The following is a 13,917-nucleotide window of genomic DNA, read 5'->3' on the forward strand; positions in this document are numbered from 1 at the left end:
CCTGATTATCAGCTTCTATTCCACATCATGTTTTTAAAGAAATGATAAGAAAATAGATAAATACAATGAATAAATAAATAATCTCTATTTCAACTATCAGACAATAACAAATATTTCCATTTTCTAAACTTCTACATTCTAAACCTTCTTCAGCTCTGAACAGATTATTAAACACTGAATGATTTCAAGCAGGAACATTGTTTCTAACGTTACATCATTTATTCTTTATTCAGATTGGGTCTCTGCAGTTTGTCAGAGATCAGCTGTGCTTCTCTGGCCTCAGCTCTGAAGTCCAACCCCTCCCATCTGAGAGAGCTGGACCTGAGTGGAAACGAGCTGCAAGATTCAGGAGTGAAGCTGCTGTGTGGTTTTCTGGAGGATCCACACTGCAGACTGGAGACTCTGAGGTCAGTTCACTGACTCTCTGTTACTATTGTAGATCTGATATGTTTAATTAACAGTTTTTACTGTTACTATTGTAGATGGGTCAATGACGTGACGCCTACATTTTCTGTCCAACTTGATTTTTTTCACAAAAAAAAGGTTGAAAGCATAAAAGCATACCATATAAATACAGGACCTCTCCCATATATTTACCATTAACTTTAAAAAAACATTAGCTGTTTGTTAATTTTTCTGATAATTGAAGTCTCAAAATGTCATGTGGTGCGACCGTCCGGCCATGACTGCTGTTTTTAAAACTTTGAAATTACTTTTAATCTATTTAAAATTGTGTTTTGCCCTATTTGGCAGATTGTTTTGTCGTCCTCTTCAAAATCGCAAAGCATCTGTATTTATATTTCCATAATAATACACAAGCAAACTTTGTCCGATGATGTCCATTTTATAAATATCATGTGGTGCGACCATCAACAAACGACTTTTATGTTGAAATCCATTAGAAGACAGGAAGTTGAATAATATACCCATTTTGCCAAGGACCCATTGAAACAGCAAGTAGGTTTTTAACTCTTTCTCAAAGCTGGAAAAATGTAAAATTGTAACAGCTGGTATGTAGTTGCCACTTTTGTATAACATGTAGTATGACCTCAGAAAAACAATTAATATAAAGTTATTTCTACTAATATTTGTTTTGATTATAAATTTCATGGAGTCCTGTTGTAGGAAGCTAGCTTGTTTTGTTTAGGTGGCCTATTCTCCCTATTAGAAAATATCAAGTGGTTTCCATGATTGGCAATTTAGTTTTTGTCCTTTTATTTTCAACGTATGACTTTTACATACAAAGTACTTTTATTGTAATATTTAATTAATTGTAACTGTTTTACCAGATGCCACGCCCAAGTAAAGAAAAACTGCTCGCCATGGACAGTATGTTAATTTTGACCCTGCAGCAAAAGCGGAGTTGCTAAAACAAGCCAAAAATATTGCGTCTTTAAGAAAATTTCAAATGAAAACTATATGAAGCAACATGTTGCTCTTGTGTGTTTCCATTTATTAGGAGGTAAAAGCATTTTTTTTGTGAACATGTTGGCGTAGGAGCCCGTCCTCACTTGATTTATTGTGCTGCTTTACGACCCATGTTTACGTTTTTAACGACCTCTATTGGCCGTGTTGGCTGAGTCAAACCCAGGACTTTCACACAGGAGAACCGCGTTCCATTCCCCTGTGAAATCAAGTAAATGTAGAGTTATTTTCAGTTTGAAGCCAACTTTAGCCCTAACAAAATGTAGCAAAGCATTTATTTCAACAGAAATGGTGGTGCCTTGAACATCCTGTTGCGTACGCCAGCCACTGGACTTCACTGTCTTTTAAATGTGGCTGCTGATTGGGTAACACCTCTGACACACCCAATAAATGAGGAAAAACATACCTGCAGTTAATGAAATTAGATTAAATATATGTCAAGTTATGTTTGTTCAAAACAAAGCTGTGAATGTGTACTGCACTAAAGTAAATGTTTCTAATGAGATTTTCATCAAAGATTTTATATGAAATTTTGATTGAAAATTCTTTTAAATTCTAATAATGATATCTGGTAAAATATATTTTTTGTTTAGAAGTTTTTGTTTATTGATCTCCTTAAATATATATTTTTAATGATATGCAGTGTTCATGTCATTTGGAGCGACCACTCATCATGTGGTGCGACCAATAATAACAATAACTGTATTAAATTAAAATTAAAATATCTCATTCCTGTGACTGTTGAAAATCCTTATACGTCATTGACCCAGATCTGATATGTTTAATTAACAATTGAAGCTAATTTCTGTTCAGACATAACTTCCATGCATAAAGTGTCCTTTTGTTCATATTTTCACTTACTGTATCAGTAATTAGAGGCAGTGACTGAGAGGAGGATGAGAGGGAAGCTGAAAACCATCATGGACAACCCCGCTCATCCTCTCTATGCTGAGCTGAGGCAGCTCAGGAGCTCCTTCAGCCACAGACTCATCCAGCCCCGAGCCTCAAAGAGCTTTGGAGGCTCATTTGTGCCGTCAGCCATCAGGCTCCACTAGGGGTGTGGAAAATAACTGATCTTTAGATGCATCGCGATGCGGACTTGGACGATTCTGAATCCATTGACAAATGTCAATAATGGATTATCTAGAGGTTAACTGATAACGTAATGTTGACAGAACGAAAAAGGCGGAACTCAGAAATGTGGAAGTGCAGCTCCGGACCGTCTGTGGTGTGAACACAACGGAGACGTGTGGTTCTCCCTGTTCAGCACAGACAGACAGCTGTTTAATGAGCGCTGCTACTAAACTTTGACATGATCAATAAAATCAGACTAACGTTAATGATTTTCACCTGCACACTGTGCAGCACGGCAGCGCTTAGCTAGCGTCCTCTCCTCATTCTTTATAGGACAGCTACAGGACAGGCGGCAGTAGGTGACGCTGAAAGCAGAGGAGGAAAAGATGAGCGCCACGTTTCAAATGTACGCTGCAGGTCACAGCGTGTCCGTTAATTTAAGTCTGTCTGTTTTCCAACTGCTGGAAAAGTGAAGGCGGTTAGCGCTAGCTAACATCTCCTCTTCAGACTGCGGTCTGGAAGCTGAGCAGGACGCTTTTTTGCTGCTACTTCAAGTTCGTTTGTTGTCATTCATCCACATATCGAAAAGCCGTTTCTCAAGGCCAATGGTGCTCAACACAAGTTCACAATAATCAAGTTAGGAGAAACAAACACCTAAAGGATTATTAGGAAGACCTGTTCAATTTCTCATTAATGCAATTATCTAATCAACCAATCACATGGCAGTTGCTTCAATGCATTTAGGGGTGTGGTCCTGGTCAAGACAATCTCCTGAACTCCAAACTGAATGTCAGAATGGGAAAGAAAGGCGATTTAAGCAATTTTGAGCGTGGCACGGTTGTTGGTGCCAGACGGGCCGGTCTGAGTATTTCACAATCTGCTCAGTTACTGGGATTTTCACGCACAACCATTTCTAGGGTTTACAAAGAATGGTGTGAAAAGGGAAAAACATCCAGTATGCGAAAATGCCTTGTTGATGCTAGAGGTCAGAGGAGAATGGGCCGACTGATTCAAGCTGATAGAAGAGCAACTTTGACTGAAATAACCACTCGTTACAACCGAGGTATGCGGCAAAGCATTTGTGAAGCCACAACACGCACAACCTTGAGGCAGATGGGCTACAACAGCAGAAGACCCCACCGGGTACCACTCATCTCCACTACAAATAGGAAAAAGAGGCTACAATTTGCAAGAGCTCACCAAAATTGGACAGTTGAAGACTGGAAAAATGTGGCCTGGTCTGATGAGTCTCGATTTCTGTTGAGACATTCAGATGGTAGAGTCAGAATTTGGCGTAAACAGAATGAGAACATGGATCCATCATGCCTTGTTACCACTGTGCAGGCTGGTGGTGGTGGTGTAATGGTGTGGGGGATGTTTTCTTGGCACACTTTAGGCCCCTTAGTGCCAATTGGGCATCGTTTAAATGCCACGGCCTACCTGAGCATTGTTTCTGACCATGTCCATCCCTTTATGGCCACCATGTACCCATCCTCTGATGGCTACTTCCAGCAGGATAATGCACCGTGTCACAAAGCTCCAATCATTTCAAATTGGTTTCTTGAACATGACAATGAGTTCACTGTACTAAAATGGCCCCCACAGTCACCAGATCTCAACCCAATAGAGCATCTTTGGGATGTGGTGGAACGGGAGCTTCGTGCCCTGGATGTGCATCCCACAAATCTCCATCAACTGCAAGATGCTATCCATCAATATGGGCCAACATTTCTAAAGAATGCTTTCAGCACCTTGTTGAATCAATGCCACGTAGAATTAAGGCAGTTCTGAAGGCGAAAGGGGGTCAAACACAGTATTAGTATGGTGTTCCTAATAATCCTTTAGGTGAGTGTATTTACACATCTACGTAGAATGTTACTGATTCTACTTTTTCTTGTATTTGTATTGTGTCCTTTACATTCCTCTGTGTTGCTGTGCCAATCTGATTTTCCCCTACAGGGATTAACACAGGTATGTCTTATCTGAAACGGTCACATCTGGATACAGAAGATCCTCTGAACTAATATTTGTTTGAAACTGATCAAGTTTACTTGGTGAAGTAGAAATGTTTCGGTAGCACTTTATAATAACTACACACTATAAAGCATTAGTGAAGTATTAGTAAATACGGAATTCATCATTTATAAAGCATTGTAGCCAGCCTAATACTGTGCTAATGTTGTTGACCCGTAGCTGCTTGTTATGACGCGTTAGGCGGCTAATGTTGTACCTGATGTTGCGTGTAAATCAGATACAGAGGCATCGTCTTTGTTGCAATATCACCAATTTACTGATCTCCACACAGATGAAAGGTGCACAAAGTGAAGCAGTTGTTAAGTATTAGTACATTTTTAATTCATCATTTACAAGCCATTGTTCTTACGATAATACGCATTAGTAAGTCTTTATTAATAAGCTCATCTATAATGTGCTTAATAATTGTATTTTCATACTTTATACATGATCGGTTCACTATTTATAAATGAAGTATTATTTTAATGACAAACCATTTATATATGAGTTGTTAATGGTTCATAAGATCATTTGGAAAGTGTAAGTGTAAGTGTCTTTTTTTTTGATACTGACATTTAGTTATTTAGAAATGGTCTAATAGGGCGTGTTCATAGATGTTTTATGACACTTAATTCTACAATTTATGATTAATTCTGGTTACTAATGGTAAGTATTTTGTGTGAGCTCATCTAAAGTGAGGACTGTCTATATAAGCATTACAAATGATATTGTAACACACAAGAATCAGAGGACCTCAGAGGGAGGCCCCTTCCTGCAGATCGGTTATAAAGAGGCGGAGCTCCGGGGCCCCCTTTGCTCCGGTGCACAGGCTTTGCATTAAAGTGCGTTTTTTACCCACCAAACAGCTTCAGCTTCACCAAAAGGAACGTCAGTGTCATGTGATTTATAAATGGAACTTGCTTACAAGTGTGCGTACGCACGGTTTTATAAATGAGACCCCAGGACTGTAACGGTGAGGCTGTTCCATGCCACCAGTAACGTTAGCTGGGGCATCTTTCAGGTAGTCTTTGGGGGCTTTCACACCTACCTCGTTTGGTCCGGACTTTCGGACTTTTCAGTTTGGTCCGAACCAAAATTGCAGGTGTGAAACCTCCCCCGGACCACGGTCCGGACCAAACAGACGGAATTTGGTCCGACCAAAAGAGGTAGTCTCGGTCCGGATCAAACTGAACCGTGGTTTGGTTCGTTTCTGGTGTGAAAGCATTTTGTGGATGGTTCGGACTTTCAGACTATTTGCAGGAAGTTTGGCGGTTGCCGTTTAAACTGGAAACAAGTAAATGCATGGAGAAATGCATTGAAATAAGGACACAAATATAAATCTCCCATGACAGCTCATCTTTAGATACAGACGGCCACAATAGAAGCACACTGCCACCCATCGCTCTGGTCTCTGCTCAAACGGAGGTGCAGATTGTTTGCTGTCTTCTCCTCCTGTCCTGTTGGCGACAATATAATGTTCGCACAACGAGGACGTTTAATTGCGAATTTGAACTAGCCTTCAGTATAGTTGGTGCTGCAGGTAGTAATGCTATAATCATAACAATATAGTGGCAAATATGCATATATACATTTTTTATTCATTCATTCTAGTCAAAGCTCCCCGCTGAACTGTTTAATAAACCAATCAATGTCAAGTACAGGGAGACGCAGCCAACGTAGACGATGATGACAGGACGCAGGTCTGTCAGGTAAAGTCCTTTAGTGCGGTCGCAGAATTGCAGTGTGAAACCAAACCAAAACTAACCGAATGTATCAAAATGTATCAAAACATGAACTTTGGTTCGGACCTTGGTGCGGACTTTCAGGTGTGAAGCCCCCTTAGTAGCATCCTTTGGGCTTTGCCACTGGTAGATTTGAGTTACGCTGAGATTGTTTATATTCTTTCTCAGGAAAGTATATAAAAAAAAAAAAAACTTCATTTATAAATAGTGAACCGATCATGTATAAAGTGTGAAAATACAATTAATAAACACATTATAGATGAGCTTATTAATAAAGAATACAACATGTAGAACTGTGTTTATAAATGACTGACTAATGTGTATTAACATAAAAACAATTCATTTCAATTTTATTTATATAGCACCAAATCACAACAACAGTTATCTCACAGCGCTTTTCATAAAAGAGCAGGTCTAGACCGTACTCTGTGATGCTATTTACAGAAGCCCAACAATTCCCACCAAGAGCAGCACTAGGCGACAGAGGCAAGGAAAAACTTCCTTTTAAGAGGCAGAATCCTCGAGCAGAACCATGACTCAGGGTGGGCGGCCATCTGCCTCGACCGGTTGGGGGTGAAGGAGAGGAACAGAGAGAAAAAGAGAGGGATGGAAGGAGAGAGAGAGGAGAGGGAGGCAGCCTACACAATATCCACACAGAGGTACAGACAGTGAAGGTGATGTTGCTATAGACTAAATGAAAAATGGTACAGATATTTATAATAGTGTTAATGGTAACCATTGTAATGTTAATGATTATAATAACAATAATAACAATAGGACTAGTAACAATAGTCGTTGCAGCAGAGGGTGTCGAGCAGGAACACGGGGGCAGCAGGTGACCCGCAACCACAGATCCAGACTCCACAGCTCCAGAGCCAGAAACACCTGCAGGAAGTGATAGGAGGAGAGAGGAGAGGGACGAGAAAGCACAAGACTACCAGAAAGGGGAGAAGTTGTGTTAGTAACATGCAATAATGGGATGAGGTTGCATACAGAGGGAGAGAAAGTAGAGGAGAGAGGAGCTCAGTGCATCATGGGAAATCCCCCGGCAGTCTAGGCCTATAGCAGCATAACTAAGGGATGGTTCAGGACTACCTGAGCCAGCCCTAACTATAAGCTTTATCAAAGAGGAAAGTCTTAAGCCTACTCTTAAATGTGGAGATGGTGTCTGCCTCCTGAACCCAAACTGGAACCTGGTTCCACAGGAGAGGAGCTTGATAGCTGAACGCTCTGGCTCCTAGTCTACTTTTAGAGACTCTAGGAACCACAAGTAACCCTGCATTCTGGGAGCGCAGTGCTCTGGTGGGTAGTAAGGTACTATGAGCTCTTTAAGATAAGATGGTGCCTGACCATTAAGAGCTTTGTAGGTAAGAAGAATGATTTTAAATTCTATTCTGGATTTTACTGGAAGCCAATGCAAAGAAGCTAAAACAGGAGAAATGTGATCTCTTTTCCTGGTTCCTGTCAGAACAGGTGCTGCAGCATTCTGGATCAGCTGAAGAGTCTTAATGGACTTTTTCGAGCAGCCTGATAATAAGGAATTGCAGTAATCCAGCCTAGAAGTAACAAATGCATGGACTAGTTTTTCTGCATCATTTTTAGACAGGATGTTCCTGATTTTCGCAATATTACGTAGGTGAAAAAAGGCGTTCCTTGAAATTTGCTTAATGTGAGACTTAAACGAAATGTCCTGATCAAAGATAACGCCAAGATTCCTCACAGTGGTGCTGGAGGCCAGGGCGATGCCATCAAGGGAAACTATATCTTTTGATAATGCGTCACGGAGGTGCTTAGGCCCCAGAACAATAACTTCAGTTTTATCTGAGTTTAACATTAGAAAATTGATGAGTTTCATCTGGTTTGATCGATAGATATAACTGAGTATCATCTGCATAACAATGAAAGCTTATGGAATATTTCCTGATAATATTGCCTAAAGGAAGCATATATAAAGTGAAGAGGATTGGTCTGAGGACAGATCCTTGAGGAACTCCATGACTAACTTTGGCGTGCATGGAGGACTCATCGTTAACATGTACAAACTGAAATCGATCTGATAAATAAGACCTAAACCAGCTTAGAGCGGTTCCTTTAATGCCAATGAAATATTCCAGTCTCTGCAATAGGATCTGATGGTCAATGGTATCAAATGCAGCACTAAGATCTAATAAAACCAGTACAGAGAAAAGTCCTTTGTCTGATGCAATGAGGACGTCATTAGTAATTTTCACCAGTGCTGTCTCTGTGCTATGATGAGCTCTAAATCCTGACTGAAAATCCTCAAATAAACTATTGCTCTGTAGAAAGTCACACAGCTGTTTAGCAACTGCTTTCTCCAGGACCTTAGAGAGAAATGGAAGGTTAGATATAGGTCTATAGTTGGCTAAAACATCCGGATCAAGTTTGGGCTTTTTCAGAAGAGGTTTAATTACAGCTGCTTTAAAGTACTGTGGTACATAGCCTGTTGATAAAGATAGATTGATCATATCTAGTATAGAGGTGCTGACTAAGGGTAAAACATCTTTAAGCAGCCTAGTCGGGATGGGGTCTAAGAGGCAGGTTGATGGTTTAGATGAAGAAATTATTGAAGTTAGTTGGTAAAGATTGAGGGAAGCAAAGCAGTCTAAACATGTATCTGGTTCTACAGCTGTTTCTAAGGTTCCTGAGTTTAGAGATAAGTTGTCTAATATCTAGAATTTTATCATTAAAGAAGCTCATGAAGTCGTAACTACTGAGAGCTATGGGAATACTTGGCTCAACAGAGCTGTGACTCTCTGTCAGCCTGGCTACAGTGCTGAAAAGAAACTTTGGGTTGTTCCTATTTTCTTCTATTAATAACGAGTAGTACGCTGCTCTGGCATTACGGAGGGCCTTCCTATTAGTTTTAAGACTATCTTGCCAAATTAAACGAGAATTTTCCAGTTTGGTGGAACGCCAATTCCTCTCAAGTTTCCGCGATATTTGCTTTAATTTGCGAGTTTCAGTATTATACCATGGAGCTAACCGTCTTTGTTTTATTATTTTCTTTTTTAGAGGGGCTACAGAGTCGAGTGTCATTCGCAGCGAGCCTGCAGCACTATCAACAAGATGATCGATTTGGGAAAAAGTTATTAAACAGTGGTCGGACAAAGAGGGATTCTGTGGGAACACTATTAAATGTTCAATTTCAATGCCATACACCAAAACAAGGTCGAGGGTGTGGTTAAAACAGTGAGTCGGTTCATGAACACTGAGAGAAGCCAATGGAATCTAACAGAGATAAACGCAGTACTGAAGCTGTCATTCTCAACATCCACATGAATATTAAAATCCCCTACAATAATAACTTTGTCTGTTTTAAGGACTAAAGTTGACAAAAACTCTGCAAATGTAGATAAGAATTCAGAGTACGGGCCAGGTGCTCGGTACACTATAACGAAGAGAATTGGTTGCAGTGATTTCCAACTTGGGTGTGAAAGACTAAGAACAAGGCTTTCAAATGAGTTATAGTTTGGTTTAGGTTTAGAGCTGATTAGTAGGCTAGAGTCGAAGATAGCTGCAACTCCACCTCCTCGGCCTGTGCCTCGAGGAATGTGAGTATTAATATGACTGGGAGGGGTGGATTCATTTAGGCTAACATATTCTCCATCACCCAGCCAGGTTTCAGTAAGACAAAATAAATCAATATCATAATCTGATATTAGTTCATTTACTAGTACACCTTTAGAAGAGAGAGATCTGATGTTTAAGAGTCCACATTTAACTCTCCTATTCGTTTGCACTATTGCTCTTGTGGTTTTAATTTTTATGAGGTTTTTATGCACAGCTCCTCTTCTGTTTACCTTTTTAAATAATTTCGATGGTGGGGGGGCAGACACCGTCACTATAGGATTTCACTAAGTAACTCCTGAAATGGAGGAGCAGAGAAGTGTGTTAGACTGCGACTCTGCGTAGGGTTTTGGGTGGGTAACTACTGAAAAAGAAGGGCAGAGAAGTGTGTTAAACTGCGACTCTGCGTAGGGTTTTGGGTGGGTAACTGCTGAAAAAGAAGGGCAGAGAAGTGTGTTAGACTGCGACTCTGCCTCCTGGTCTCAACTCTGGGTTGTCATGGATTTGGTCCACTAATAAACTTGGCCAGATTTCTAGAAATGAGAGCTGCTCCTTCCCAAGTGGGATGGATGCCATCTCTCCGGATCAGACCAGGTCTTCCCCAGAAAGTCTGCCAATGATCTACAAAGCCCACATCGTTTGCTGGACACCACCTCGACAACCAGCGGCGGAATGACGACATGCGGCTATACATGTCATCACTGGTCAGATTTGGCAGGGGTCCAGAGAAAACTACGGTGTCCGACATTGTTTTTGCATATGTACACACCGACTCAACATTAATCTTAGTGACCTCCGATTGGCGTAACCGGGAGTCATTACCGCCGACGTGAATAACAATCTTACTGTATTTACGTTTATCCTTAGCCAGCAGTTTCAAATAAGACTCAATGTCGCCCGCTCTGGCCCCAGGGATGCACTTAACTATGGCCGCTGGCTTCGCTAAATTCACGTTTCTCAAAATGGAGCTGCCAATGATCAGAGTTGGTTTCTCAGCGGGTGTGTCGCTGAGTGGGGAAAATCTGTTAGAAACGTGAACAGGTTGATGATGCCCCGTGGACTTTGAATGCTTACGACTATTCCTCCTTCAGACAGTCACCCAGCCCCCCCCCTCCTGGCTGCACAGGGGATGCCGGAGGACGGCTACCAGAGGCTAACTCAGGCCGTTCAGCACCGACTACCGGGGACTGGCTAGCTACAGTAGCTAAAGACTGATCTACCAAGGCACGGAGCCGGACTTCTAAATCACTGAGCCTCGCCTCCATGTCTATGAATAAACTACACTTATTACATGTACCATTACCGCTAAAGGAGGCAGAGGAGTAACTGAACATCTGACACACCGAGCAGGACAAAGTAGGAGAGAGAGAGGGAGAAGGAGAAGCCATCGCTAGCTGCTGGAGCTAAAGTCGCTAACGGCTAAGCTAAAGTACTGTAGCGTCAGCTACCAAAACTTTAGAACAACTATGAGATTGAACAGCAGTCACTAAAAGATGGAACGAAGTGTGAGTGCTTAGGCAAAATTACTGTAAAGAATAAGTGTTTTTCGGACGGTTGGCTGCTGTAATCTAACAAATGTAACTGTTATTTAGCGAGAGCAGCACAACACGGTACCAACACACAAGCAACGGAAATGAGTCGACACGCTTACCGCAGTACGTCAGCAACCTCGTCAATGGTTTATAAATGATGAATTCCGTGTTTACTAATACTTCACTAATGCTTTACAGTGTGTAGTTATTATAAAGTGCTATATTTCTTTGTTTCTGTTGGTTTCAATGTGTTTTCACAAATAATGTCTGATCACTGATATTGATCCTTCAGAACACACACACACACACACACACACACACACACACACACAGACTGGCCTGAGATCAGCAGCATGTTATTGATCTGTGTTGACATGAATAGGTGTATGAATGTTGTGCTGACATTTGGATGATGTCTGTAGAAGGCTGACATTATGATGATCCACAATAACACAAAGACAAAGTCCCTCTACTCATTTTAGGGAAAAGCTCATTGATTAGGACATAGTAATGTTGAGCTCCACATTTAAAACCTGAACACATCTGATTGGATTAGAAATGGATTTTTATCTCCATCATTTATTCTTTATTCAGATTGAGGGGCTGCAGTTTGTCAGAGATCAGCTGTGCTTCTCTGGCCTCAGCTCTGAAGTCCAACCCCTCCCATCTGAGAGAGCTGGAGCTGAGTGGAAACGAGCTGCAAGATTCAGGAGTGAAGCTGCTGTGTGGTTTTCTGGAGGATCCACACTGCAGACTGGAGACTCTGAGGTCAGTTCACTGACTCTCTGTTACTCTTGTAGATCTGATATGTTTAATTAACAGTTGATTGATGTTTGGTAAGTGCACCAACAAACTGGGCGAGCTGGTGAGGAAGGCCGGCTCGGTGGTGGGGATGGAAGTGGACAGTGTGGAGGCAGTGACTGAGAGGAGGATGAGAGGGAAGCTGAAAACCATCATGGACAACCCCTCTCATCCTCTCTATGCTGAGCTGAGGCAGCTCAGGAGCTCCTTCAGCCACAGACTCATCCAGCCCCGAGCCTCAAAGAGCTTTGGAGGCTCATTTGTGCCGTCAGCCATCAGGCTCCACTAGGGGTGTGGAAAATAACTGATCTTTAGATGCATCGTGATGCGGACTTGGACGATTCTGAATCCATTGACAGATGTCAGTAATGGATTATCTAGAGGTTAACTGATAACGTAATGTTGACGGAACGAAAAAGGCATGTATAACATGTATAATCATAAATACTCTATATATAAAATACCTCTGAAGGTACTACATGTGCTTACACATCCAAAAGTACCTCCAGAGATTAGTTTGAAACCAGGACACAACAAAATACTGTTGAACAGTTCACAACATCCTCCGACTGCTTTTAACCTACAGTATTAGGTTTTAACCCGCCCATTTAAGCTAGCATCACGCTGCACTTTTAGCTCTCTGCTAAAGGTTACAAACTTTACTCACCGGAGTTTCCAGGAAAAAAAGTGGCAAATGGCGGCTTTCAGAAATCTGGAGTGATGGTGTTTTTACACGTAAGACCTGCTTCTGGGCCCGTGGGATCTCGTTTTTCCAACTGCGTCTTAGCCGCTTCTCTCTGTTCTTCCTCGGTGCGGTCTGGCGCTAAAGTGACTGCACACTGTTGGAACTACTGGATGCGCCGAGGGTCAAAATAGCGCTGCTTTAAGGCCCGTATTTTTTATGTGGGCTACAGTCTATGATAAGGAAACACGGTTGAGATGGGCGGTTTAACCAGAAACCGTATTTTCACCTGTTTCCTGTGTTAAACACAAAGTCAATATTGAGTTTTTTTAGTTTGCCTTTGGAACGCAAGTAATGTTCAATTTCAAAACGTTATTCACTAGTTTTATTTTGAAAGCGTAACTGGACGTATTTATTGTTGCTAACTTGACGGCGAGACGTCCAAAAACGACACCAAAGGGGTGTTAACCCAGGCCGTAAAAAAGCTGAGACTTAAGAAGCCTAACCTGACATTATTTTCAGTCTCCTTTGTAATGCTTTGTAGGGCCTAAGATAGTCCTTACTAAAGACGGAAAATACTTAATTTCCTTAAACTTTCTACATGATCGTATGAAACACAGGCGCATATGTATAGTTTTTCATTGGAATAATACTTTTTAGATTAGATTAGATTCTTTAATGTCCTTTTCAGGAAATTTGTTTCCACAATCTATACGTACATTACCTCACATATACACAGCATGAACATACATAACAACGTGCTGTACATTTTATACACAAATTAACACCCAAACCAAGACATAACTTTTTCTTAGCAAGAACTCTTGTTGAGTAGTGTTCTGGCAGAGAAGGATAAAACTCCTGCTATAGCGAGCCCGTTTCCAGGCCAGGGATCTATATCTACGTCCTGATGGTAACAGAGTGAAGAATGTGTTGAGAGGATGACTGATGTCGTGTGTTATTATGTGTGCTTTCCGTAAAATGGCTTTCCTATTGAGGTCAGAGAGGTTGGGGGAGGGAGACCAATTATTTTGGAGGCGTTTTTTGTGATGCGTGTAAA

At 41.3% G+C, this 13,917-nt stretch overlaps 1 protein-coding gene across 1 annotated transcript; it reads left to right on the plus strand.

Annotated features, from left to right (window-relative positions):
* Positions 1-240: 240 nt before the first annotated feature.
* LOC119897162 (ribonuclease inhibitor-like) lies at positions 241-13,680 on the plus strand (the record flags this gene model as incomplete). Its single annotated transcript, XM_038710749.1, has 2 exons — positions 241-407; positions 11,969-13,680. Coding segments are annotated over 2 exons (354 nt in total), but the record flags the coding sequence as incomplete, so codon positions are not given.
* Positions 13,681-13,917: the final 237 nt, after the last annotated feature.

This window comes from Micropterus salmoides, unplaced genomic scaffold (assembly GCF_014851395.1).
Source record: "Micropterus salmoides isolate LMB-PRFRI ecotype aquatic unplaced genomic scaffold, ASM1485139v1 Ms_hic_scaffold_1, whole genome shotgun sequence".
Lineage (NCBI taxonomy): Eukaryota > Metazoa > Chordata > Actinopteri > Centrarchiformes > Centrarchidae > Micropterus > Micropterus salmoides.